Raw genomic sequence first — 27,997 nt, forward strand, 5'->3', positions numbered from 1 at the left:
CGGTGTGCAGGCGGACTCATGGATCCCGACGGCCGGTGGCGGCACCTACCCAGCGGGCCCAGCCTAAAGCACTTGACCGACCCCTCTTACGGGATCCCGCGCGAGCAGCAACAGCCAGCGTTGCAGGAGCTGACGCGGGCGCATGTCGAGTCCTTCAACTACGCTGTGCGCGAGGGGCTCAGCCACGCGGTGCAGGTGAGCGCGGCGTCCTCAGGCGAACCCAGGCTCCCCTCAGCTCTGGGTTCGCCTGCGGCCCTAGCCCCTGCTCCAGGCGGGCGGAGGAGAGGGGGCCCGGCGAGGATAGGGGTGGGGGGCTTGTGAGGCGTTGGAGGAGGGCCGGGGGAGAGGTGATTGAGGCTCGGGGCCTGGGAGGGGGAGATCCAGGAGGCGGGGGGAATGGGGCACATGCCGCGGGCAGGGGTCCCAGAGAGAGGGCTGGGAGGTCGCAGTGTAATTTCAAATAGTTGTAACTCCTTGACCGTGCTAGGCTCAGCGCGGGTCTGTGTTGAGGAAGGTATCAGTGAGGCATAAAAGAGAGGTTCCGTAGGAACCGTTTGGTCCACAGGAAGTGATTGGTACCATCATTACACAGCATTTGCTCCACATTAAAGTGATTGGTCTAGAGGGTCATGGTGCCAGAGTTCAGGTGAAGATGGTGGGGGGAGGGTCTCATTAGTAAGCATCCCCTTGTCTCCAGGCACTGGGCTCTAAGGGTGAGGGAGAGGCAGGCCTGTAAGAGACAGTTCTTGCTTGGCATCATGTTTTAGGTGAGGAGGTGCAACTGTGAAGGCAGTCGGTGCCGGTACACTTGAGCACTGCTCTGACAAGGGGCGGCCGCATGGTACTCGGGGAGCACAGAGGAGGTCCAGCTAGTCCAGGTGTACACGAATTGAAGAGGAAAGTGCGTTGCCTCCAGGGGAAGTGAAGGAGCAGAGCTCAAGGGGACTCTACCCTGTGCTTTTGTTGGGTAGGGCTTGCATGGTGGGAGGGGTGGAGAGAATGTGGAGAGCTGTGCCGGTCTCTGATGCTTGAACTCTATTCCGCAAATAATTCGGAGCCGTTGAGGCTTCTTTGAAGTTTAATTATTCCTTGACCTGTTTGCGGAAGACAAGATATTTTTGTCTGATGGGAAATAATTTCTATCATGCCTGGACTCATTGTATCGTGTCTATGAGAAAAATTATACGTCTACTTAAAAGTTAATTGGCCCTGGGGTTTATGAAAACAATGAAAAAGAGCAGTGTTGAGATGATCAAGGAAGGTTTGACCTAAAATGATGGAGCACATGTACATAAGAGATTTTTATGGGTAATATGTGGACCAGCAGTTCTCAAACTTTTTGGTCCCAGGACCCCTTTCCACTCATAAAATTCTTGAGCGATTCCCAAAGAGCTTTTGTTTACTCTATTAGAAACTGAAATTGAGAAATCTTAAAAATACTAATTCATTGAAAAAGAGACCAATTTTATATTAACTTTTTATAAAAAATATTTTCTAAAGCAAAAATGGAATTAGTAGATGAATGATACTTTTGTGTATCTTTTTAATGTTTGGCTTATTAGAAGACAGCTGGATTCTCAACTCTGCTTGTATAGTCAGTCTCTTTTGGTATGTTGTTTTGGTTGAAATACACGAAGAAAATCTGACCCAGATAACGACGCTGCAATTGAGTTTTTGAAAATGTTGTTCCATGAAGCACAGTAAGGTAAATGACTAATGTTTACAAAACCAAGGGGAAAATAGCCTTCATCAGATCTTGTTTTGCCCAGTTTCTTTGGAGTAGATTCCTCCATCTGTGAGTGCAAGTTGATATGTCTGTCACATTTGTGAATTGCCTACTTGCTAAAGTTTATTTGTAACCCCCAAACCAGTACTCGCCAACATCTGCAGGGACAAAAAATTTGAGTTGCCCATTGTACAGCCATCCCAACTCAGGTACGATAAGGCGACAGTCTTGCTTTCTTGTTTCAAGTTCTTATACTAAAAATAATGAGATAGTAAGAGAGATACGCTCATTTTTTTCCAGCAGATTCAAAGTGTTCTTTTCAAAGTTTCTTCCGTTTTTCACGTTCTTATTATGTTCTTTTCGTTGGTGATTTTGCTGTTTAAAACAGACATCATGCGTAGTGCTGAAGTGCTGTGTAATGTTGCTAAGTGTGAGAAGGCTGTGATGTGCCTTCAGAGAAAATGTATATTAGATAACCTTTGTTCAGTCATGAGCTAGTGCTGATGGCTGTGAGATCAGTATTAATGAACCACGGTATGTATTAAATAAGATGTTCCTAAGTAGAAACACGCATAAAGGGAATTCCCTGGTGGTCCAGCGGGTAAGACTCTGTGCTCCCAATGCAGGGGGCCCAGGTTCAATCCCTGGTCAGGGAACTAGATCCCACATGCATGCGGCAACTAAAGGTCCCGCGTGCTGCAACTAAACACGCTGCAACAAAGATCCCGGGTGTCGCAGCTAAGAGCCGGTGCAGCCAAAATAAAAAAATGTTTTTTTAAAAAAAAAAAGAAAGAAAGAAACCCACATAAAGCAAGGTTATGTATTGATCAGTTAATGAAATGCTGTGATCAGAGACTGGCAGGAACCTAACTTTGTATTTCCCCCGAGAACAGAGGTTCGGAATTCACTGATTCAGCACTTGTGGTGACTTTATGGGCCGTAACTATCTTGAATAATGAGAGTTGGCTGCGTTGAGATATAGATAGTGCAGCAAATGGCTGGAGAAAGTGAATCTTCTAATCTCCTTTTGTAAACTATTGCTCTATCCTGAAATAGGAAATATGTTAAATTTTTATTTTAGAATAAAATACTGAATTCTAAAATACTAGCTTTAGATAAAATTTTAAAGTTTAGAAAGGGTCAGTTGAACTCACGTGAGGTGGAAGAACCTCCCTCGTATTCTTAGCTCCATTTGTGGCATTCTTGCTATTTCAGCACTAAGGCCAGGAGGTTGTTTAGAGTTAATACGTAGGAGAACTCAGTGATGCCCCTTCCTCAGTTCAGCAGCGCTCCCCCCGGGGTGTGGTACAAAGAAGCAACTGCTGTGGAAGGGGAAGAACCACCATGACCACCACCAACCCCTTGCATGGCTCTGGCTTCAGTGTGAGGCCACCGTGGAATGAAATGTACAAAGATCAGCCTAAAGAATGGCATTATTAGAGTGTCTTGCTAAATCAGTAGGGTGTGTCTGTATCCTTGCTCTGTTGGCAGGAGTCCCATTTGTCTTGCATGCAGAGGGTACAAGGTACAAATGGGAGGGGTGGGGGAGAAATTAGGAGTTTGAGATTAACATATACACACTACTATATATAAAATAGGTAAACATCAAGGACCTACTGTATAGCACAGGGAACTAACTATACTCGATATCTTGTAATAAACTATAATGGAAAAGAAACTGAAAAAGAATAGATGTGTGTGTGTGTGTGTGTGTGTGTGTGTGTGTTTATTATATATAAGAATAGAGAAGTCGGGGCTTCCCTGGTGGCACAGTGGTTGCGAGTCCGTCTGCCGATGCAGGGGACGCGGGTTCGTGCCCCGGTCCGGGAGGATCCCACATGCCGCGGAGCGGCTGGGCCCATGAGGCCACAACAGTGAGAGGCCCGCGTACCGGAAAAAAAAAAAAAAAAAAAGAATAGAGAAGTCAAGCACTTGGTTCAGAGAACAGCTTTGTTCTGTACACAGCTGTATCCCTAGAACCTACTACAGAATCGGACATGTAGTAGACAGTCAAAAAAAATCTTGTTAATGCATTACAGTTTTAGGTAGTTAGGTTATGAGTAGACTGGTTGTAGCTTTAGCTGTTTTTCAGATGTGTCACATTAGCATTATAGCCATCAATGCTTATAGAACACATGGGATTTGAAAGAGTCTTAGAGAAAAAATACCTTGGAAATGCAAGCAGCTAACAGTGTGAATTGTGTTTCAGGCCATCCCTCCCTTTGAATTTGCTTTCAAAGATGAGCGGATCTCTCTTACTATTGTGGATGCTGTCATCAGTCCACCCACAGTTCCAAAAGGGAGCATCTGTAAAGAGCTCAATGTTTATCCAGCAGAATGCCGGGGCCGAAGGAGCACCTACCGGGGAAAGCTGACGGTGAGTACAAGAGAGAGTGTATGACTTGCACACTGTACATTTTTGAGAATAAGCCTGGTGCCTAACACAGTTTATACCAGAATTCTACTTTCTTAGTGCTGTCATCCAAGAGATGCCATCTTTTCAGTCTAAAGCATAAAATCATTTAGTTTATGGTCTTCTGCCTTAATCTCTTCAAATACTCATTCTTGTAGATCTGGATATTTCCTTTTGTACGAAATAATTTTTTTCTCTCTCTTATTTTCATTTAGGCCGATATCAGCTGGGCAGTGAATGGAATCTCAAAAGGAATCATTAAACAGTTTCTTGGCTATGTTCCCATCATGGTGAAATCCAAGCTTTGCAACTTATACAACCTTCCTCCAAAAGCCCTCATCCAGCACCACGAGGAAGCAGAGGTACCTACAGGGGTCCCATGCAGTCAAGGGCCAGGTGACAGTAGAAAGCGCCGGAGCTGGGAGAGAGAGGACGGGAAGCTTGTCGGGAGTGGGGGAGGGGGGTCCGGATTTCTTTCTCTGCTTCAGTCTCTGGATAGGTAACATGGGGCATTGATGTTTTGTCTGCACACTGCATAGGCCTCATAATGAGTCTCACATGAGACAATGTATGAAAAAAAAACCACTCCAGTTAGAGAATATGATTATTATGGGGAAAGAATTGGTAGGTTTCTCCTACCAACTGATACATATTTAGATACATATTTGGTTTTTTTAAAGCTGTCTTAACCCACATATCTGTCTCAAATGTCTGCTTTACCCACAGTCAGATTCTGTGGACGTATTAAATGCTTCATATACCTTCCATTCAAGCCCTGTTAGGTGGCTTTGCAGTATTAAGTTGAAGTAATCAAGACATGCAAACACTACAAATAGAACTACCATATGACCCAGCAATGCCACTACTGGGCATATACCCTGAGAAAACCATAATTCAAAAAGAGTCATGTAGGGCTTCCCTGGTGGCGCAGTGGTTGAGAGTCTGCTTGCCGATGCAGGGGACACGGGTTCGTGCCCCGGTCCGGGAAGATCCCACATGCCGCGGAGCGGCTGGGCCCGTGAGCCGTGGCCGCTGAGCCTATGCGTCCGGAGCCTGTGCTCCGCAATGGGAGAGGCCACAACAGTGAGAGGCCCACGTACCGCAAAAAAAAAAAAAAAAAAGAGTCATGTACCAAAATGTTCATTGCAGCTCTATTTACAATAGCCCGGAGATGGAAACAACCTAAGTGTCCATCATTGGATGAATGGCTAAAGAAGATGTGACACATATATACAATGGAATATTACTCAGCCATAAAAAGAAACGAAATTGAGCTATTTGTAATGAGGTGGATAGACCTAGAGTCTGTTATACAGAGTGAAGTAAGTCAGAAAGAGAAAGACAAATACCGTATGCTAACACATATATATGGAATTTAAGAAAAAAAAATGTCATGAAGAACCTAGGGGTAAGACAGGAAGAAAGACACAGACCTACTAGAGAATGGACTTGAGGATATGGGGAGCAGGAAGGGTAAGCTGTGACAAAGCGAGAGAGAGGCATGGACATATATACACTACCAAACATAAGGTAGATAGCTAGTGGGAAGCAGCTGCATAGCACAGGGAGATCAGCTCGGTGCTTTGTGACCGCCTGGAGAGGTGGGGTAGGGAGGGTGGGAGGGAGGGAGACGCAAGAGGGAAGAGATATGGGAACATATGTATATGTATAACTGATTCACTTTGTTATAAAGCAGAAACTAACACACCATTGTAAAGCAATTATACTCCAATAAAGATGTAAAAAAAAAAAAAAGACCAGCAGACTCTGCTTACAACAGGGGGGCTGTGTTGTGTGGTGGGAAGAGGGTTTTGGTGGCAGATCTGGGTTTGACATCCAGCTGTTCCGCTTACCAGTCCCGCACCTTTGGGAAATTTAATCTCCCTGAGCCTCAGTTTTCTCTTCTGAAAATGGGCATATAGCTCTCTCTCATTATTATGGGATTAAATGTTATGCTGACATAGAGCACTCAGCGTGATATGCCTGCTTCATAGTAGCTCCTTATTTATTACAGAAACGTTCTATTAACTTATTAAAATTAAATATTAAAAATATTTTCCTATTTAGCTAATCCAAATTTCTGGTTTCCAGAGCTTTCATACAGTCAAAAGCTTTTTAACTTATTCAAGAAGCCATACTTGTCTGGAAGCTAAACGATTACTGTTTTCATCTTTAGACTTCTCTTTGGAGTAACTTGTTTTTGTTTGTTTGTTTTGCGGTACGCGGGCCTCTCACTGCTGTGGCCTCTCCTGTTGCGGAGCACAGGCTCCGGACGCGCAGGCTCAGCGGCCATGGCTCACGGGTCCAGCCACTCCGCGGCATGTGGGATCTTCCTGGACCAGGGCTCAAACCCATGTCCCCTGCATTGGCAGGCGGACTCTCAGCCACTGCGCCACCAGGGAAGCCCTCTACAGCCGTTTTAATGTGCTTAAGAAGACTTTATAAAGTCTGCAGTTTCCAAGGGATCCACAGTTCCTCTTGCCCGAGTGCACCTCTTCTGCACATCTGTTTACGAATGAGGGTGGTGATTCCAGTTGGTCAGTTTCATGTTTACGGGTAGTTATATATCTTTGTTTAACAAATTTTAATTCGTCTCTTCGGCAGGAAATGGGAGGCTATTTTATAATCAATGGCATCGAAAAAGTCATCCGAATGTTGATTATGCCTCGCAGAAATTTCCCCATCGCAATGGTAAGACCAAAATGGAAAAGCAGAGGGCCTGGCTATACTCAGTATGGTAAGTTGTAGTGATTTTTTGGAATGTTCTTTTAGAAAAATTTAAGCTATTTTATTGGGTCGGCCAAAAGGTTCGTTCGTTTTTTTCTGTAAGATGGCTCTAATAGCAGTTAGTTGTCTTTAACTTCATTCGAAACAATTCTGTTAGATTGTATTTGACAGCTGTCATATCAGCGTGCATTTAAAAAAAGACATCAAAATTAGTGAATTTTTGTGTAGCCATTTTAACATTCAAGATGAAAGAAAAAAATCAACATTTTTCAGCATATTATGTTTTATTATTTCAAGAAAGGTAAAAATGCAACTGAAACGCAAAAAAAATTTGTGCAGTGTGTGGAGAAGGTGCCATGACTGATTGAACGTGTCAAAAGTGGTTTGCAAAGTTTCGTGCTGGAGATTTCTCTGGACGATGCTCCACGGTCGGGTAGACCAGTTGAAGTTGATAGCGATCAAATCGGACATTAATTGAGAAAAATTAACATTATAGGACTTCCCTGGTGGTGCAGTGGTTAAGAATCCACCTGCCAATGCAGGGGACACGGGTTTGAGCCCTGGTCCGGGAAGATCCCACATGCCACGGAGCAACTGAGCCCGTGTGCCACAACTACTGAGCCTGTGCTCTGGAGCCCGTGAGCCACAGCTACGGAGCCCACGTGCCACAACTACTGAAGCCCGCGCACCTAGAGTCCATGCTCTGCAACAAGAGAAGCCACCATAATAGGAAGCCTGCACACCACAACGAAGAGTAGCCCCCACTTGCCGCAACTAGAGAAAGCCTGCGCACAGCAACGAAGACCCAAGGCAGCCAAAAATTAATAAATAAAATAAATAAATTTTTAAAAATCAACATTATGCCACGCGGGAGATAGCTCACATATTCAAAATATCCAAATCAAGTGTTGAAAATCATTTGCATCAGCTTGGTTATGTGAATCGGTTTGATGTTTGGGTTCCACGTAAGTTAAGCAAAAAAAACTTTCTTGACCTTATTTCTGCATGCGATTCGCTACTGAAATGTAATGAAAACATTCCGTTTTTAAAACAAATTGTGATGGGCGATGAAAAGTGGATACTGTACAGTAATGTGGAACAGAAGAGATCATGGGGCAAGTGAAATCAACCACCACCAACCACACGAAAGGCCGGTCTTCATCCAATAAAGGTGATGTTGTGTATATGGTGGGATTGGAAGGGAGTCCTCTATTACGAGCTCCTTCCGGAAAACCAAACGATTGGTTCCAACAAGTACTGCTCCCAGTTAGACCACCTGAAAGCGGCACTCGACAAAAAGCGTCTGGAATTAGTCAACAGAAAACACATAGTCTTCCATCAGGATAATGCAAGACCGCATGTTTCTTTGATGACCACTCAAAACTGTTATAGCTTGGCTGGGAAGTTCTGATTCACCCTCCGTATTCACCACACATTGCTCCTTCGGATTGCCATTTACTTTGGTCTTTACAAAATTCTCTCTCTCTTTTTTTTTTATAAATTTATTTTTGGCTGCGTTGGGACTTTGTTGCTGTGCACGGGCTTTCTCTAGTTGCGGTGAGCAGGGGCTACTCTTTGTTGCAGCGCACAGGCTTCTCATTGCAGTGGCTTCTCTTGTTGCGGAGCATGGGCTCTAGGCACGCAGCCTTCAGTAGTTGTAGCACGTGGGCTCGGTAGTTGTGGCTCGCGGGCTCCAGAGCGTAGGCTCAGTAGTTGTGGTGCAGGGGCTTAGTTGCTCCGTGGCATGTGGGATCTTCCTGGACCGGGGCTCAAACCCATGTTCCCTGCATTGGCAGGTGGATTCTTAACCACTGCGCCACCAGGGAAGCCCCAAAATTCTCTTAATGAAAAAAATTTCAATTCCCTGGAAGACTGCAAAAGGCACCTGGAACAGTTCTTTGCTTAAAAAGATAAGTTTTGGGAAGATGGAATTATGAAGTTGCCTGAAAAATGGCAGAAGGTAGTGGAACAAAAGGGTGAATACGTTGTTCAATAAAGTTCTTGGTGAAAATGAAAAATATGTCTTTTATTTTTACTTAAAAACCGAAGGCACGTTTTGGTCCACCCGATATTAAAAAGTAGATGCATCCAAACAGAGTCTTTGATATTTTTCTCCCATATATGTATAATTTTTTGTTTTTCTGTTAAGCATTTCTGTGTTATAATTTCATAGTGGGAAACCTTTCTACTGTGTTCAATTTTTTTTCAAACTGAATGAACACATGTATTTATGTTACTGCTTACGGTGCTGAAGGATGCTGACTTGGCCAGGTGTAGGTACAGGCCTCGGAACTCTTCTGGTTCAGGGTATGTGGCACTGCCCTCGGTCTCTGGCTGACAGTGACCTGGCCTCTGTTTGATCACTCTCCGTGACAGTGGCTGGCTTCACAAGATAGCATTTTGCATTCACGAGCCCTGTAGTTAAACAATTTATTCTTATAATTGAGCTAAAAATCAGTCTCTAATTGTAGCCATGCATGCTAAGTGGTAGTGTTGCTGAGTTTCTGACCGTTTGCTCTGTTTGTTTAAATAGGAGTTTCAATGCACTGTGTGAGGGAAGAACATTCCGCCGTCAATATGAACCTTCACTACCTGGAAAATGGCACGGTTATGTTGAACTTTATTTACCGGAAAGAACTGTTTTTTTTTCCTTTGGGATTTGCACTTAAGGTGTGACTTACTGAATATACTTCTCTCGTTAGGGAGTGAGTCATTGCAAGTGGTGTCCTGCGCAGGATGGATACAGGTTGTCCTCATCAGAGTTCATGCTGTGCTGGCGTCTCCTACTGCTCCCTAATAAGTTACCTCAGGGAATTTCCCGGTGGGCCAATGGTTAGGGCTCCTCGCTTTCATTGCCGAGGGCCTGGGTTCGATCATTGGTTGGGGAACTAAGATCCTGCAAGCCACGTGGCGCGGCCACCAACAAAAAAAGTTAACTTAAAAGGCAGTGGCTAAAGCATCGCTAAACATTTCTCCCACAGTTTCTGCGGTCAGGAGTTTGGAAGTTGCTCCAGATTTGGGCAGCTCTGGCCGGGGTCTCCGGAGGTTGCCGTGAGATGTCAGCGGGGGCTACGGTTGTTTGGAAGGCTTTCCCGGGGCTGGAGGATCCCCTTCCGAGGCGGTTCCCTCATGGCTGGCAAGTCACTGTGGGCTGTCGGCAGGAGGTCTCAGTTCCTCTCCACGTGGGCCTTTGCACAGGCTGCTTTGAGGCAGCTGTCTTCCCCAGAGAGTTAGCCAGGAGAGCAAGGCGGGAGCTGGAGGGCCCTTGAGACCCTGCCTTGAGAGTCATGCTTCAGCTTTTCCACCATGTTCCATCGGTCACACTGGCCAGCCCTGGCTCAGTGTGGAGGAGACCAAGGTTGTGGATACCGGGAGGTGAGGATCATGGGACCATCTTGGTGTCTGTCATACAAGCATCGCCCTGATTTTGAAGAGCTCACTTAGATTCAGCGATAGCGGAGTGCTAATTTTTCTCGGGTATTAAAAAAAAAGAACAGAATGGTTACTAAATGATTAAGATGGTTTAGTTATTAGCAATTTTTAAAAAGAACCTTTTTTTCTTTTCTAGGCACTTGTCAGCTTTTCCGATTACCAGATTTTTCAGGAGCTCATCAAAGGAAAGGAAGATGACTCTTTCTTTAGGAACTCTGTTTCTCAGATGTTAAGGATTGTAATGGAAGAGGGATGTTCCACACAAAAACAGGTCCTTAGCTATCTGGGGGAACGCTTCAGGGTAAAACTCAGTCTTCCTGACTGGTACCCAAATGAATACGCTGCAGAGTTTCTCTTCAGGTAGGTGTGCTTTTGTTTATTGGGGGTGGAAGGTGTCCATGCTTCCTTGTATTGATGTAGCTGGGGCTGGTGAGTCATCTGGGAATCAGAATGGCCCTGGGGGTAGGGTTCTGGCTTAGCAAAGTAGGGCCCAGCGTTGTTTCTGCAGTCATCTTCGCCTTTTTTTTTTTTCTGGTAGCTTCATATCTTCTGTTGTACTTTAAAACTTTTGAAATAACTTCAGACTTCCAGAATTGCTGCAAAAATAGTACATTGGACACTCTCGTTCACTAGTTCTTAATATTTTTACCACTTTGCTTTGTTGCTTTCTCTGCATATCATCAGCGTTTTTCTTTCTGCATCCTTGAAAGTTGCAGGCATCACGTCCCTTTATTTCCCCAAGGCTAGGACCTGGTCTTCTGTAACCACTGTGTAGTTATTAAAGGAGCCCTGCTCTAGACCAGCGCTGTCCCATCTGTATCCACGAGCCACACGCTGAGCATCTGAATGGCCAGTGCAGCCGAGAAGCTGAATTCAGTAGGACATCGAGTAGTATCGGCGGCTGAATCGTTCTAAGCTTTTTCTTTCTCTTTTGGCAGCCAGTGCATCTGTATCCACTTGAAATCCAACACTGAAAAGTTTTATGTGCTTTGTCTCATGACCCGGAAGCTCTTTGCTTTAGCCAAAGGAGAGTGCATGGAGGAGAATCCTGACAGTTTAGTGAATCAAGAGGTCCTGACCCCCGGGCAGCTCTTCCTCATGTTTCTGAAGGTAAATGCAGGCTGCTTCACCCCAGAGCAGTCATACCTCTTGTGGGATGACGTGGCCATTTCCAGCAGTATTGTTTCCTGCATGTTTAAAATTTCTCGTTTGGGCATTTTATGTAGTCTTTTTTTTTCTTTTCTTTTCTACTTTTTGTTTGTTTAGCAGTAACGGACTCACAGATCTTAGCTTGGCCAGGTTCAGAAATTTCTTTAATGTTTTTATAGAAGCTAAATAAAGACAATATCAAATCTTGGTCATAACATTAATGATAAAGTGTAAATGGCCTATATACACACATCCAGTCAGTCCCCATTATTCACAGAGTCTGTACTTGTGAATTCACCTACTCGCTAAAATTTATTTGGAACGCCAGCAGTGTCAGCACTCCCGGGATCATTTGCAGACATGCACAGGTGCTGAAGAACTGGAGTTTCCTGACGTTCATGGCCCCAGCTGAGGTCTGATGAGCTGTAAACAAGGGTCTCTACCGCCACGTTTTTCACAGTTTTGTGCTTTCTGTTGGTGATTTTGCTGTTTAAAGTGACCCCCAGGCTCAGTGCTGAAGTACCGTCTAGTGTTCCTAAGTGTAAGAAGGCTGCGACATTCTTTATGGAGAAAACACCTGACAGGCTTTTTTCAGGCATGAGTTACGGTGCTGTTTGCTCTGAGCTCAGTGGTAACGAATCAACAGAATAAACTAAGGTGTCTCTCAACAAACACAAAAAACGAGGTCATGTTTCGATCAGTTGACGAAAACGTTGTCAATGACCAGAGACTCCCTGAAGTCTAACCCTGCATTTCCCCTAGGAGCAGTGCTTCTGTGCTCGCCAATGCGGTGTTCACAGAGACAGGATAGGACACGATAACTGTAAATAATGAGAACTCTGTGTGTGTTGGGAGAGAATGTTGGCATGACACAAAAATAATCTTATAAGCAAGTTGACTTGGTAGCATTTTATATTTTGAATATCATCCCTAAAAAAGATTTAATCTAAGAGATAACAGAACAACGGCAGGGAAGATGGAGAGGACTGAAGTAAAAATCTCCAATTCGTAATCTGGTCAATAATTAAATTCTTACTTGAAGGTAATAACTTTTGTTTCTGTCTGCTCTGTCTATAAAATTAGATTGAGAAATTTTGGTAGTCTAGCATTTCCCTGATAAAAATTCAAATCAGGCAGAAGTTTCAGTCACCTTTAAAGACTAATTTACATTTCCCTCCTTAAACTGAAGCATGTGGGTTCGTTGCGAGCTGGCCATGTTAGAAGTATCTTCACTTGCACGACATTACCAAGGTGACCTGTTTCAGCAACAGAGGAAAGGAAACTTGGGACTTTTTCAGAGAATTCATTGCTTAAAAGTGTCTGATTTCCTTGCCTTTGCCTCCGTTATACTCAAGCTTTTAAACCTCTGAATTCGGGACATGAAAGCAATCTTCAGAAGGTTCATGACAGTGACCTGATACGAATGACAGGCTTGTATAACCATCTCAGTGAGTGTTGCCACAGAGACTGAGGTCCCTGTGATTGGGTCCGAGGCTGCTTAACAGGGTTGGGGAGTGAGGGACGCTGAAGCGATTCCGCTCTGAAGTGTGAGAGCAGGTGGGGAGATGCTGTACCTCCTTCTCAGTGCTGCGTCGCTCTTCATAGGCTTGTCCGCCCATCTCCACATTAGCCCTTTTCCCAGAGAGGCTGGTGAGCCTCATGGGAAGCCTTCCTGGAGGTCTCGCTTGCTTCTGCTTGTACTGAGTGTGCAGACCGCACAGACAGGTCCACAATCACTCGCCTGCAATTCCAGATCCAGAAAGTATGAGAACCAAAAAAAAATATAAGAGTTGGCAGCAAAACCTGATCCGAACCAACAGGAAGCTGTTTGTAACTTTCATTTGCTCTACCTAGTATGACAGTTTGTGTTTCAGGGTAGAAATGTGTTTGATTATGAGCCAGTGCCTCAGTCTCCATCATGGGTGTTAGGTAATAAAAGGTCTGTGTGCCTGTCACCTTTCGGAAGCCTAAAAAGTTCTTAATACTGAAGTGCATCTGGCCCACGGGTTTTCAGAGGTCCTGTAATGCCGTGCTTCCTGAGGAAAAGTTTGTTGTGCGGCTGAAGTAACCATGCAGAGCGCCAGCTTGTTGTACGTGCCCAGTAAATGCTAGCTAACCTCGAAGAGACCACGGGCAGGCCTCTGACCCAGGAGGAAAGTTTAGCTCACTCTTTCCGCCTCCCCGTCTCCGGTTCCAGAGCATTTTACCCACATCTCTGTTCCTCATCTCTGACTTCTTTCCTCTTTTCTCTTTTGTTTTCTCTTCCTTTTCCATTATGTTTCAACTTTTATATGAGAAGAACGTGTCGGTCTTTCCTACTGGCTTGTCAGTCAGGGGTCCTGTGTGTTGGGTGTCATTTGGGGACTCTGGGCTCTTCTTAGTTGTTTTGTTCTTGGGACAGCAGGCTGCTGCTTTGTCTCAGGGCTTTGTTGTTGTTGCCTGTTTCTGGGGTTGAAGGTCTTGCGATTGTTTGATAAGAGCATTTGAATTAAAAACTTTTCTAAGGCCCAAGCAAACCAGTTTCGGTTCTTTTCCATTAGTGTGGGTAATCTCGACTGGGAGCGATTTTGTTCCACCCCAAGGGACCTTTGAGAGTGTCTGGAGGCATTTTTGTGGGTAAGGGCCAGGGATGCTGCGGTAACATCCCACAGCTCACAGAACAGCCCCTCGTCACAAAGAACTATCCAGCCAGCTGCCCACAGTGCCGAGGCGAACCTCAGCACTGCAGAAGCCTGTATCTTCTGTCTTAAGAAATGCCTGAGCTGCAATAGTACTTTGAAAAGCTGTTTTTTCAGGTTTATAGTTGAGAAGTTTTCCGTGTCAGACGTACGAATTAGTGGGCTTTTGTTACGGATGTGCAGGTTATGTAAGAGTAAATATCCAGCTTGTGCTCATTAAAATACCTAACAATGTAAAGTTTTTCTTATTTCAGGAAAAATTGGAAGCTTGGTTAGCATCTATTAAAATAGCTATAGACAAGAAGGCCCAGAAGACCAATGTGTCCTTAAACACTGAAAATTTGATGAAGATTTTTACTCTGGGAACAGACCTTACAAAACCATTTGAATATCTTCTTGCTACTGGGAATCTACGTTCTAAAACAGGTGAAATTAAACAGAGAGGCTTCATTTAGTTATGATTTTCAAATTATTTGCTTAATGTAGATTTATATATTGCTGAGAGAGATTCTTTTCAAAAGTGAACTTCTTACTCATTAAAGACAGATTTCATGTTGTAAATTTTGACAGGTGTATATTGGGCTGTAGACAGTCTGTCTGTATAGTTGAAATCTAATTTTAATGATCAAATGCATTTCCTGTGCCTCCTTCTAGAAAACTAAAGAAAGCTTAGATCTCTGAGGAAAGGTTAACTAGATGGGTTGTCTGGGAGGGTTGTTAGACGTGCGCATCCCTGAACCAGTTGTATTAGAATGACTGGAAAACTTTGAAAAGTGGTTATTGAGGGCCCAGAAATCTTTTTTTTTTTTTTTTAAACAGATGATACTGGTGCAGATTCCTTAAGGGCTAACAAATGCTTGTGTGTTATCCAGCCCTCTTGGATGAATCCCATTTAATTACTTGCTATTTTATTACTTATTTAATGTTTTCCCACAAAGGAGATAGTGTAGAGGAGATGGAGAAACCGTCGAGGCTAATACAGTTTGTGAAATCTGGGGATTTTTACTATGTTTTTAAGCTCTTCCCCTCACCAGAGCTGAGTAAACTTTGTGATAACTGAGTAAACTTTGTGATGACCCACTCTGTGATCTCTAGTGTACTCTGAGGGTTTATCTTATCAGAGCCTCCAGTAAAAGATAGGCTTTTTTTTTTTCCTTAAGTTTAGCCCATTTTCAATGACATTTGTTTTATTAAGGTCTTGGCTTCCTGCAAGATTCCGGACTTTGTGTGGTGGCTGACAAGCTGAACTTCATACGCTATCTCTCCCACTTCCGCTGTGTGCACAGAGGGGCAGATTTTGCCAAGATGCGGACCACCACAGTACGCAGGCTGCTGCCGGAGTCCTGGGGTTTCCTTTGCCCCGTGCACACCCCCGACGGGGAGCCCTGTGGTCTGATGAACCACTTAACCACCATATGTGAGGTCGTCACACAGTTTGTGTATACAGCATCTGTTCCAGCTTTGCTCTGCAACTTGGGTAGGTGGTGTACAGCAGTCTTGTCTTGTTTGCTTGTGTGGGTTTTAACAGGTGCAAAGCTATTAAGTTGTGCTTCTTTGGGGGCTGAGCAGAGAGTTCTTGTAAGGGCGGTGGGTGAAACACTGTGGATAACCTGTGACATTTTGTAAAGCACTTGCTATCTTCAGAAGGTGTTGATGGCTCATGGAAGAGCGTTCTTTATTTAATTAGAGTCGATGCTTGGTATTTGCAGTACTTCTGTAAAGTCACCACTGGCACTGAATTAGCAGATAGTGAGCCGTTGTTCCTGGGGAAACAAAAGATTAGGTTCCTGTGAGCCTCTTGTCACAGCGTTTTCATCAGCTGGTACATAGTCTTGCTTTATGTGTGTTTCTGTTTAAAGACGCCTTATTTAATGTATATTGTTGATTCATTAATATTGAGCTCTTGGCCAACAGCACTGTAACGATAAGCTTATCTAACACGTTTTTCCATAAGGCTCAGCACGGCCTCGTGCTTAGGAACCAGCACTTTCACACTGTGCTTGAAGGCCATTATAAACGGCAGAATCACCAACAAAAGCACAAAGATGCAAAAAACATGGCACTGAACAGAGTGCGGAAAGGACGCTTGTTTACAGTATGAGCTGAAACAGACAGTGCGTCACCTGGTTTGAGCTCAGCTGGGAACACGTGTATCTGGCGATTCAAAATTTTCACTGCATGTCCTCAAATGATCAAAAAAGCGCCACTAGTATTGATATTGGGGTTACAAATAAAGTTTAGCTAGTAGGCAAATTTGTGATATGTGAACAATGAGGATCAAAGGTAATTAGATTATTGGGAAGAAGTTAACGTGTTTACATGGCTCAGAAATCAAAATACAAAAGGTGCACAGGGAAAAGCCTCCCTTAAACCCCTGTCCCCCTGCTCCTCTCCTCACCGGCAATTAGAGACAGTAGATTTGGGGGGTCCTTGCTAGATATTTACTCAGGCAATACAAAAACATTCCGGTTTAGAGACAAGATGACTAGATAGCTAAAATGATGAAGCACTTGTTGAATGTGGAGGGAAAGTTAAATGTCGGGAAAAGCATCCTGATGTGATCATTCCGTTTCCTCACTTCACCAGGCGTCACTCCAGTTGACGGAGCGCCACATCGGCCGTACAGCGAGTGCTACCCTGTCCTGCTGGACGGTGTCATGGTTGGCTGGGCGGATAAGGAGCTTGCTCCTGGCATTGCCGATTCTCTCCGACATTTTAAGGTCATTTTAAGATCTTGAGTCTCTGTGAATTGTCCTGTCCTTCCGTCTTAGGTTTTCAGTCATTTTCTAGTTGAGGTAGCCCCAGGGCATTCTCGAGTGTCAAGGGGTCTGGAGGTCAGAAGCTAATTACAAAAGTGCCCATACATTCCCTCTGGTGGCAGCGTCTTGCCTTGTACTGACGTCATCAGTTAGGGTCAGTGACAGGTATTTGACCTGTACTTTTTTTTTGGTGGTTTCATTGAGGCCCTAGTCTATTAATCTAACACCCTTTTAACTTTTTTTTTCTTGGTAAACACTAGTGGCATACAGGGGACCTTGAAATATGGACTTTATATTTCAAGTAACATTGAAACTATACAGGATATAAGTCATAACCTGTTGCCTTCTGGGTCCTGAGATACCTTTTTTTTTTTTTTAAAGGCCGTTCCATGCAGCACGTGGATCTTAGTTCCCCAACCAGGGATTGAATCCGTGCGCCCTGCATTGGGAGCACAGGGTCTTAACCACTGGACCACCAGGGAAGTCCCTTGAAATACATTTTTTTTTTTAAGTAGAGGGCTTCCCTGGTGGTGCAGTGGTTGAGAGTCCGCCTGCCAATGCAGGGGACACAGGTTCGTGCCCCGGTTCGGGAAGATCCCACGTGCCGCCTTTTCACTGAATACATTTTAAAATAACACCAGTCATCTGTATATTATTTATTTATTGTTTCAGTATTTATTTATTTGGCTGTGCCAATTCTTAGTCGAGGCACACGGGATCTTCGTTGCGGCATACAGGATCTTTTAGTTGCGGCATGTGACCTCTTACTTGTGGCATGTGGGATCTAGTTCCCTGACCAGGGATCGAACCTGAGCCCTCTACAGTGGGAGCTCAGAGTCTTAGCCACTGGACCGCCATGAAAGTCCCCAGTAATCTATGTTGTAGACATCAGAGGATAGAATTTCATTTAGTATGTCTACACACACATTCTTGGTTTACCTTTTCCCCAGTCTCAGTTGTACGCAGTTTGCCTGATACTGGGACTGAGCCCCCAAGAAAGTAGGGCCTTTGCCAACTCTGGATATGGGGCAAACGGCCATCTGTGTGGGGTTGAGACTGGCAGGGCACTAGGTTTGTTACCTGCAAAACTGATTTAATTCTAAAGATGTTGCTTTTCACATTTGATCTGCTTCTCCACTATACCCACCTCCTGGGTGGCAGGGGAGATAGATGTAAAATACTTCATTTATTCTTAATTGAACTCTTTTTTTTTTTTTTTTTTTTTTGAGAACAGGTTTTGAGAGAAAAAAGAATTCCTCCCTGGATGGAGGTGGTCCTGGTCCCCATGACGGGAAAACCAAGTCTGTACCCAGGGTTGTACCTTTTTACCACTCCTTGTAGGCTGGTGCGGCCTGTGCAGAACTTGGAATTGGGCAAAGAAGAACTAATTGGAACTATGGAACAGGTACATAGACGATGTGTGATTGTATAGTATGCAACTTGCAGAGACTTAGTAACTATTTCTTTTTTAAAAGTGTTACTGGGGCTTCCCTGGTGGCGCAGTGGTTGAGAGTCCGCCTGCCGATGCAGGGGACGCGGGTTCGTGCCCCGGTCCGGGAAGCTCCCACATGCCGCGGAGCGGCTGGGCCCGTGAGCCATGGCCGCTGAGCCTGCGCGTCCGGAGCCTGTGCTCCGCAACGGGAGAGGCCACAGCAGTGAGAGGCCCGTGTATCGCAAAAAAAAAAAAAAAAAAAGGTGTAACTGTTATAATTACAATTGGGGCATTTGAAAGAAAGTCAAAGCTTATTTTCTGCCTCTTCTGTGACCAGCATGAAGCAGTTTTCATGCTCATCAAACTTGAGAGAGGGTTGGCAGTCACATGACTTGCCTTTCCCATCCCGCTCAACTCCCCACGTTCCTTGGCAGCCAGCTCTGCCTCGGGTGGTGAGACTGAAACGTTCCGTTAGAACCGCTCTCAATCTTTGCCTACATTTCTGCAGTTGCAAACTCTGGGCTTTGTGCTACTTTAAAAAAAATGTTCCTCCTTCCTGTCTCCCTTCACGATTGGACCAGGGTAGATTTAGAATGAGGTGTGTAAGGCATGTGGTATTTCTAACTGTGGATCCCTTCAGTGTTCATGATACTGGGTGTGAAGTTTTTCTTTCAAGTCTGTGAGAACTAAACTCTGAGAGATAGAGCTAATACGTGTTAGCAGTCACAGTTATTTTGTATGTTGAACTTCCTTGTCCTTCCTCTTTTCCAGATCTTCATGAACGTTGCTGTCTTTGAGGATGAGGTTTTGGCTGGCGTTACCACCCACCAGGAGCTCTTCCCTCACAGCCTGCTGAGTGTGATCGCCAACTTCATCCCTTTCTCTGATCACAACCAAAGTCCAAGAAACATGTACCAGTGCCAGATGGGTAAGGTGGAGGGGAAGGTGGTGGTAGTCACAGAAGAAAAGGGCTTGTAGTTTCTTTTTAAAATTTATTTATTTTATTTACTTTTTATTTTTGGCTGCGTTGGGTCTTCGTTGCTGCACGCTGGCTTTCTCTAGTTGCGGCGAGCGGGGGCTACTCTTTGTTGCCGTGTGCGGGCTTCTCATTGTGGTGGTTTCTCTTGTTGTGGAGCACAGGCTCTAGGCGCTTGGGCTTCAGTAGTTGTGGCTCGCGGGCTCTAGAGCGCAGGCTCAGTAGTTGTGGCACACGGGCTTAGTTGCTCCACGGCATGTGGAATCTTCCTGGACCAGGGCTCAAACCCGTGTCCCCTGCGTTGCCAGGCAGATTCTTAACCACTGCGCCACCAGGGAAGTCCCTTAAATCTGTTTTAAAAAATTAAATCTGTATGGTTTTCTGCCATTATTTCTAAAAGTATTGCTTCTGCCTCATTCTCTCATCTCCTGAGACTTCAGTTATGCATCATATATGTTATGCCTTTTAGTGTTGTCCCATAAGCCACTGGATTTTTGTTCTCTTTTTTCAATCTTTTTTCTTCAGATTGGATCATTTTTATTGATCTATCATATTCACTGTCATCTAGTGCATTTTTATTTCAGAAAGTTAATTTTTTAGCTTAGAGCTTCCATTTGTTTCATTTTTATAGTTTCTGTTTTATCTGAGAGTCTGATCTTCATTCATCGTGAACATATTTTCCATTACATGAGCATAGTTATAACAGGTATTTTTAAATCATTGTCTGCCAAATCCAACATTTGGGTCATCTCAGGATCAGCTCCATTGATTGCATATTTCTTGAGTCTTGGGCACGTTTTCCTGTTTCTTTGTATGTCTAATAATATTGGATTGGATTGTGGACAGAAAATATGTTGTAAAGACTAGATTCTCTTCTGTTCCTTGGAAGAGGGCTGGTTTTTAGATTGCTGGAAGTCAGCTGAACAGCTGTTGAAGTGCACTCTTCAGCCTTAGGTAGACTGCCCATGTCTGTCCCACCACACATAGTGCTGGACAGAGTCCACCAAAGATTTGGACTCAGTTTATATGCAGAATGTGAGGCTCTCCCTTTATGGTTCTCTCCTTTCTGAAATTTCCCCCCTTACGCTTCCAATTGCTGTCGTGCTCTGAACTCTGCTCCTTGATTCTTCAAGCCAATAAGACTGTGGGTTTCTGAGCTTTAGCCGCTACACTGACTGAGCCATCTGGTAAAAAATTAAAGAAGAAACAAGACATTAAAAACTGAAAAAACTGGAAATTCACTCTGAAGTTGCTTTTGTCCAAATGTTAATCCCTCTCTAATTTCTATTTTTTATTACATTTCAGTGCTTTCAGGTAGTGTGTATATGTATGTAGTTGATTTTCTTTTCTGGATTTTATACTTACATGTTGGGGGTGATATTGTAGGAATATCTCTCTATATACCGGAAACTAGAAGTCTCCCTTTTTAAAAAAATTCCCGTGTATATATTTATTTATTTTAGCTTTTAAAATCATTTTGGGTTTTTTTTGCGGAACGCGGGGCTCTCACTGTTGTGGCCTCTCCTGTTGCGGAGCACAGGCTCCGGACGCGCAGGCTCAGCGGCCATGGCTCACGGGCCCAGCCGCTCCGCGGCATGTGGGATCTTCCTGGACCGGGGCACGAACCCGTGTCCCCTGCATCGGCAGGTGGACTCTCAACCACTGCGCTACCAGGGAAGCCCTAAAATCAATTTGTCTTGAATTGATTCTCTGTACTGTAAGGTAGTAGTACAAAGAAGCGTCTGACCTGCCCCCTGTACCTACCTCACTATGCACAATTTACAAATACCAACATCTTACTGTGTGTGTGTGTGTGTGTGTGTGTGAAAGTAATCTACTTAGATAGTAGTTACTGTCACTCCATCTCCCCCAGTAGTAGTAATATCCTGTAGTTTGTATATATCCTTTACATTCCCTTTTTATGCTTTTATTACATGTGTATCCATAAACTAGGTCTAGAATTGGGATGTGTGGCAAATGTACATGAATGCATCATATTAAATGTCATTCTGTACTTTTTCTCATTCAGCATTGTTTTCACGGGTCATGTTGATACACACTTGTCTACTTCATTTTCACCCCAAGTATTAGTCTGTAGTAAACATAACCAGCATGATTAATTTATTTATTCATTCCCCTATGATGAATATTTAGTTTCCAATTTTATATGTCACCTTTATAATCAAGGAGGAAAAAACGAAATACTAATTTTTTTCCCTTTGTAGGTAAGCAGACTATGGGCTTTCCACTCCTCACTTTTCAAGACCGGTCAGATAATAAACTGTATCGTCTTCAGACTCCACAGAGCCCTTTAGTGCGACCATACATGTATGATTATTATGACATGGATAACTATCCGATTGGGACAAATGCCATTGTTGCTGTTATTTCTTACACTGGCTATGATATGGAAGATGCCATGGTAAGTTCTACCAGGAGACGTAGTTCCATCCTTCTTCGTTTTTAACTTCTTTGTTTACCATCAGATCACTGAAGGAGTATTTCTTGTGTGCCCAAGTGCCTAGTATTTGGTGCATGGCTATTCTGTTAAATAGTTAATTCCTGGTCTAAGTTAAAAGTGACAAGCCTTGAGGGATATCACTAGATATTCATATGCATACAGCCTGCCTGTTTGAGTGCATGGTATGAGTAGATGTCGAATGAATGTAGTCTTGGAAATATCTACCTTTATTGTGTCTGGATTTTAATAGCATAGGTGATTTAGGAAATGTGGATAGTTTTAAAATCAAATGCCTAAACCAGTTGTAATTCTAACCGGGTTTATTTTGAAAACTCTCATTTAGTCTCAGTCTCTTAATGATTCTTTGACTTCACAGATTGTGAATAAGGCCTCTTGGGAACGAGGCTTTGCCCACGGAAGTGTCTACAAGTCCGAGTGTATAGATCTGTCTGAAAAAATCAAACAAGGAGATGATAGTCTGGTCTTTGGAGTCAAACCTGGTGACCCACGGATTCTGCAGAAGTTGGATGATGACGGATTGCCGTTTATTGGAGCACAACTGCAGTATGGAGATCCATATTACAGCTACGTAAACCTCAACACCGGGGAAAGCTTTGTGATGTACTATAAGTAAGTTCGCATAACCAGTGCTGTGTTTTTTGTTTGTTTGTTTTTTTTGCGGTACACGGGCCTCTCACTGTTGTGGCCTCTCCCGTTGCGGAGCACAGGCTCCGGACGCGCAGGCTCAGCAGCCATGGCTCACGGGCCCAGCCACTCTGCGGCATGTGGGATCTTCCTGGACCGGGGCATGAACCCTGCGTCAGCAGGTGGACTCTCAACCACTGCGCCACCAGGGAAGCCCACCAGTGCTGTTTCTTAAAGGCTGTTTCTGAGTGAAATTGCTGGAGGTCAATGCAAGTTATTTTTCAACAGGAGAATTTTTGAGAAAATATAAGCGGTAGCTTAGTTATTAACTGAATGGCCATTTCTTAAATGAGACAAAGTTCTGTGGTCTGTTGTACTGCCTTTGTTTTTCTACTTTTCTTGTCAGTCTACTACAATTGATCAGCTAATCTGTGATTTATTTTAAAACTATATTATTCAAACTTGAGCATCTCTCTTGGACATGTTGTTAGTAATGTTTCCCAGCTAAAATGTTGAGTTCATTATACCTCTTAATAAAAATAAAATTTTTAAGCTTATTTTACAGCTGTAAAATTGGTTTCAGTAGTAGGTCTTCAGCTGCCTTTCTTGCTAGTATTCTTTCAGATGAACACAGTTCTCTAGTGAACATAATCAGTAGCCCTATTCATAAATATACTTTTAGGGATACCAGCTCTATCTGTATTGGAGAATAGAGGTGAGAATAAGTTCTGCAAATATCCTTTATGAAGCGCTAACTGTATCAGTAAAACTTAGTATCTCTATACATTTTGACATTTTGTCCGGTTTATTTTTTCCTAGGAGTAAAGAAAATTGTATTGTGGATAACATCAAAGTGTGCAGTAATGACACTGGAAATGGCAAATTCAAGTGTGTTTGCATCACGATGAGAGTCCCTCGGAACCCAACTATCGGGGATAAATTTGCCAGTCGTCATGGGCAGAAGGGCATCTTGAGCAGACTGTGGCCAGCTGAGGACATGCCATTCACTGAGAGCGGGATGGTTCCAGACATTCTGTTCAACCCTCACGGTTTTCCATCCCGCATGACCATCGGTATGCTGATTGAGAGTATGGCAGGGAAGTCTGCAGCTTTACATGGTCTCTGCCATGACGCTACGCCCTTCATCTTCTCCGAGGAGAACTCGGCCCTGGAGTACTTTGGTGAGATGTTGAAGGCTGCTGGCTACAACTACTACGGCACTGAGAGGTTGTATAGTGGCATCAGTGGGCTAGAGCTGGATGCAGACATCTTCATAGGTGTGGTTTATTACCAACGCTTACGCCACATGGTCTCAGACAAATTCCAAGTTAGGACAACAGGAGCCAGAGACAAAGTCACTAACCAGCCTATCGGGGGAAGAAACGTCCAGGGTGGGATCCGTTTCGGGGAGATGGAGCGGGACGCCCTTTTAGCTCATGGTACATCTTTTCTCCTTCACGACCGGCTCTTCAACTGCTCGGATCGGTCTGTAGCCCACGTGTGTGTGAAGTGTGGTAGTTTGCTCTCCCCGCTCTTGGAGAAGCCACCCCCATCGTGGTCCACCATGCGCAACAGGAAGTACAACTGTACTCTGTGTAACCGCAGTGACACCATCGACACTGTTTCCGTGCCTTACGTCTTTCAGTATTTTGTAGCTGAACTGGCAGCTATGAACATCAAAGTGAAACTGGATATCGTTTAACTTGACGCTGGCCTTTTGGGTCAAGATTGCTATCAGATTAAAACAAAATGTAACTTTGGTTCATTGAAGCTGTTAATAGTTACTCGAGTTTTTCAAGGTTAAGACTGCTCAACCAAGACCTGGCAACTAAGAATGCAGTGTTTCTGAGTTGCTCTGGTATAATAACTGCTGAAGATGACTTTCAGTGTATTTGTTGCTCTTTAAAAGTGATACACTGATAAATAGAAGGATATTCAGGGGAAAGTCTTTCCACCCCCAGGTTCTTCACATCCTGCTTTCAGCAGGCAGTGAGAGTCAAACATTTATTTGTCCATGTAGAGCAGAGCAGCCCAATAGAAATAAACAGCGTAAGCCATATATATGTAATTTTGTATTTTCTTAAAGTAAAAACAAAGGTAGAAAAGTTTTTAGCAGCTTTTTTGAGGTGTAATGGTTATACCAAAAACTGCGCATATTTAATGTATATAATTTGGTGCGTTTGAACATATGCACACACTTGTGAACGATCACAATCATGGTAATAAGTGTCACCTCCAAAGGGTTCCTTGTGCTCCTGGGGGTGGTTGGTTTTGTTTTGTTTCTTGGTGTTTTTACGGTAAGAACACTGAACTTGATCTCTACCCTATGGACTATGGATAGAACACAGATGAATATATCGCCCCATAAAAACAGTTGTTCAAAAGATCGATATGTGTCTCTAGAAACTGGGTCTTGGTGTAACAAAAAATAATGTATTTATTGAAGGAAAGAGCGATAAAACTGAATGGTGTGTGTAACAAGTCTATGAGTGAATGGCTGCTAAAACACATAGAAAAATACAACTCAAGGCTGAATTCTATATGTGACTAGAACAAAAATGTATCTAAAAAGAGCTATCCTCAACACGGAATGATATGAAGTATATCTATGAATGGACAGTTTGTATAAAACAAAATTATTCAAAACAAAATTACTCAAAGGAAATACCTGAACATAAGAACGAATGACATTTTTTAGAATAAACTGTTGTAGAATGGGAAAAAGTATACACACAATTATATGCTGTGTATCTCTATGAATGGAATGTTGGCAGAACAATAATATATTAACATAAGACATTTCCATATACATAATTGAATTATACTTTTATATCTCCCTGAATGAAGAGTTTATGAATCTAAATGAATGTAACTACTGAAAGGATTTATACGCAAAAGAGAATGATGCAAAATATATCTATACATGGAACGTTGGTAGAAAACAGAAACAGGAGGTGTCTACAGAGAGAAAACGCCTGTGTACCATGCGTATTGTGGGTCCCTGGAATAAAATGTGGTTAGAATGGAAAGGAATATATCCGCTCAAAGAAAAGCGGTGTACACAACACTGAATGACAGGTTACTTATCTCTGCACTGAATGTTGGTATAACAACAAGAAGTGTATCTAATGAGAATGAGTGATGTGTTTTTATCTATAAATGAAGTGTTTGTGAACACAAATGATGTATCTGGAGTATGAGAATATAAGCAATTGTACCTATTAAAAGGAAGGATTTAGAAATGAGCCTGAAAGGTTTTCCCCTGTGAATGGATTGCTGGCAGAACACATGGGTGTCTGCTGAGACAGACTGCCATATGCGGCACTGATGATTTGTATCTGTAAGTGGAGTGTTGGTGAACCCAGATGAATGTATTTGCTCAAGTAAGAACGGTATATACAAGATCTGTGCGTGCGTGTGAAATTCATGTGTAAATATATATAGGTATATAATCTCAATAAATAGGAGAACAAGCAAAAAATCTACTTAAAGGAAAAATATACTCAAAAGATTGAATTAATGTTATGCAACTCTATGAAAAGCGGAGAAAAGTACCTTCAATGGGAAGACAGAGCTAAATGTAAAACTGAATAAGTTACTTATAACCATGAATGAAGTGTTGCATAATTAAAGAATTTATTATGAGTACCTTAAATGAAAGAAGTAAATACACAATTGAATGACAGATTTTGGTTCCTGGCAGGACCCGTCCCTGGGTCCTGCTAGAAGTCAGACCTCCAGGCCCAGCCCACTTGGAGACAAAGACAAATGTATGGGGTAGATTCACAGCACTCAGTCCCTCTGGCAGTCAGGATACTAATGAGAAGCCACTTGTGACTCCTTCCCATCGGTCTTGTGGTAAAAGAGGCCACATCACAGGACTGCAGTGTGTCTACCAGCCGAGGAGGGCCAAGGACTGCTGGCGACCACCAGAAGCTGGGAACAGGCCTGGAACAGATTCTCCCCGTCTCCCGAAGGAATCAACTTGCCAGCACCTTGATTCTGGACTTTGGCCTGAACTGTGAGAGAACACGTTTCTGCCTACCTAGTTTGTGGTAGACTGTTCAACAACCTCAGGAAACTTCCACAGCCGAAGCTCAGTGCCTGGTGGGGCACACCGTTGAATAGCATGGGCTCTAACTGTGACATTTAGGTCCCTCCATTGGGATCAGTGAGGGGGAGGTGAAGGGGCCCAGACTGGCTGTCAGAGAACCAAATCACCTAATTAACCCTTCCCATGCTTCCTTTTTCCTTCCCACGAGGTGCCAAGTTCTGTTTGAAACATCAAATGCACTTTAAAGGCTAAGCAGGGGGAATTCCCTGGAGGTCCAGTGGTTAGGACTCTGCACTTTCACCAGCAAGGGCCCAGGTTCAATCCCTGGTTAGGGAACTAAGACCTTGCAAGCCTTGTGGCACGGCCAAAAAAAAGAAAAAAAAATGCCCTGCATCTGTGACCGGTTTCTGTGCGCCTCCTTTGGCCTCCTTTTGGCCCACAGCTCTGGAGGACCTGGAGGAAGGAGTAGGGCACTGGGACCCATTCATCAGCTGCTGCTTATGAAACTGCACCTCTTCTAAGCCTCGCACCCCGTGAACCTGCAGCGGGTAAGGAAGGCTCGGGCAGTGCTGAGGAGGGGGCCAGGCCCACGGGAGCCCCAGCAGCCCAGTGCACGAGGAAAGGAGTTGCACTGGGTGGGCGGCGGAGGTCTTGTCTAAGACTGGTCCCCAGGAGGGAGCTGCTCCCCTGCTCCCAGGGAGCAGAAGAGTCTGAGTCCGCCCTCATGAGGGCACCGCGTCCTCCTCACCTGCAGCGTGCCTGCCATCACTCAGGAAGGCTGTTTCGGTAGCTTCTCTAGGACACAGCCACAGCTTCCACCTCTTCCCCAAAACCTCCTCTGCCCCGCACCTTAATACAGGCCTGAGAGCACGGCAGGAACCTGCAGGTATACCCTCCTCCAGGCCTCCCGGCCCTGCCTAGACTGGCAAACGGCTGGAATCCAGAAGCTGGAGTCGAGGATGGAGTTGTTTTTTGTCTGCGTTGGCTCTTCGTTGCGGCAACCGGGATCTTTTTGTTGCGGCGCTCGGGCTTCTCTCTAGTGGCGTGCGGGCTCCAGGGTGCGTAGGCTCTATAGTCTGCGGCACGCGGGCTCTAGTTGATGTGTGTGGGCTCTGTAGTTGCAGCGCACGGGCTCTCTAGTTGTGGCACGCAGGCTCAGCAGTTGCGGCGCGCAGGCTTAGTTGCCCCGCGGCATGTGGGATCTTAGTTCCCTGACCAGAAATCGAACCCACGTCCCCTGTATTGGAAGGTGGATTCTTTACGAATGGACCACCAGGGAAGTCCCCACTGAGGATAGAATTTATCACAGTTCTGATTTTAAACTAAAGGGCCTACGATGGAGAAAAGGGGGCAAGAGACCCCCTCAGAGTATGTGGTTTCCTCTAACAATTTCCTGTGCCACTCTTTCCACAGGAGGGGAGGCCCTGAAGTTCTACGTCACTGAGAAAAGGTGGAAGGTGGCTGGCAGGGTGTATCCGCTCACCGCTGTCCTCACACCGGGAGACTTTACGTGTGCGGGGCTCCTCAGGAGTTGCCTCCCCTCCA

The 27,997-nt window shown here is 44.3% G+C and overlaps 1 protein-coding gene across 1 annotated transcript; it reads left to right on the forward strand.

Annotated features, from left to right (window-relative positions):
* On the forward strand, positions 1 to 26,682 carry POLR1B (RNA polymerase I subunit B). Its single transcript, XM_060027369.1, has 15 exons — positions 1 to 195; positions 3,936 to 4,103; positions 4,355 to 4,501; positions 6,744 to 6,876; positions 9,400 to 9,536; positions 10,435 to 10,658; positions 11,237 to 11,408; positions 14,380 to 14,551; positions 15,321 to 15,602; positions 16,712 to 16,845; positions 18,119 to 18,289; positions 19,088 to 19,244; positions 21,518 to 21,714; positions 22,130 to 22,383; positions 23,218 to 26,682. The coding sequence occupies exons 1-15, from the start codon at positions 19 to 21 to the stop codon at positions 24,098 to 24,100; spliced, it is 3,408 nt and encodes a 1,135-aa protein (XP_059883352.1). The 5' UTR covers positions 1 to 18; the 3' UTR covers positions 24,101 to 26,682.
* Positions 26,683 to 27,997: the final 1,315 nt, after the last annotated feature.

The sequence above is a fragment of the Delphinus delphis genome, chromosome 12 (genome assembly GCF_949987515.2).
Source record: "Delphinus delphis chromosome 12, mDelDel1.2, whole genome shotgun sequence".
Lineage (NCBI taxonomy): Eukaryota > Metazoa > Chordata > Mammalia > Artiodactyla > Delphinidae > Delphinus > Delphinus delphis.

Bases quoted from the DNA above. Each gene is read 5' to 3' on its own strand.
- POLR1B (XM_060027369.1), top strand. From the start codon at position 19: ATGGATCCCGACGGCCGGTGGCGGCACCTACCCAGCGGGCCCAGCCTA. The intron at 11,409-14,379 runs GTAAATGCAGGC...TTCTTATTTCAG, and splicing joins TCTTCCTCATGTTTCTGAAG to GAAAAATTGGAAGCTTGGTT. The intron at 19,245-21,517 runs GTAAGGTGGAGG...TTCCCTTTGTAG, and splicing joins CATGTACCAGTGCCAGATGG to GTAAGCAGACTATGGGCTTT.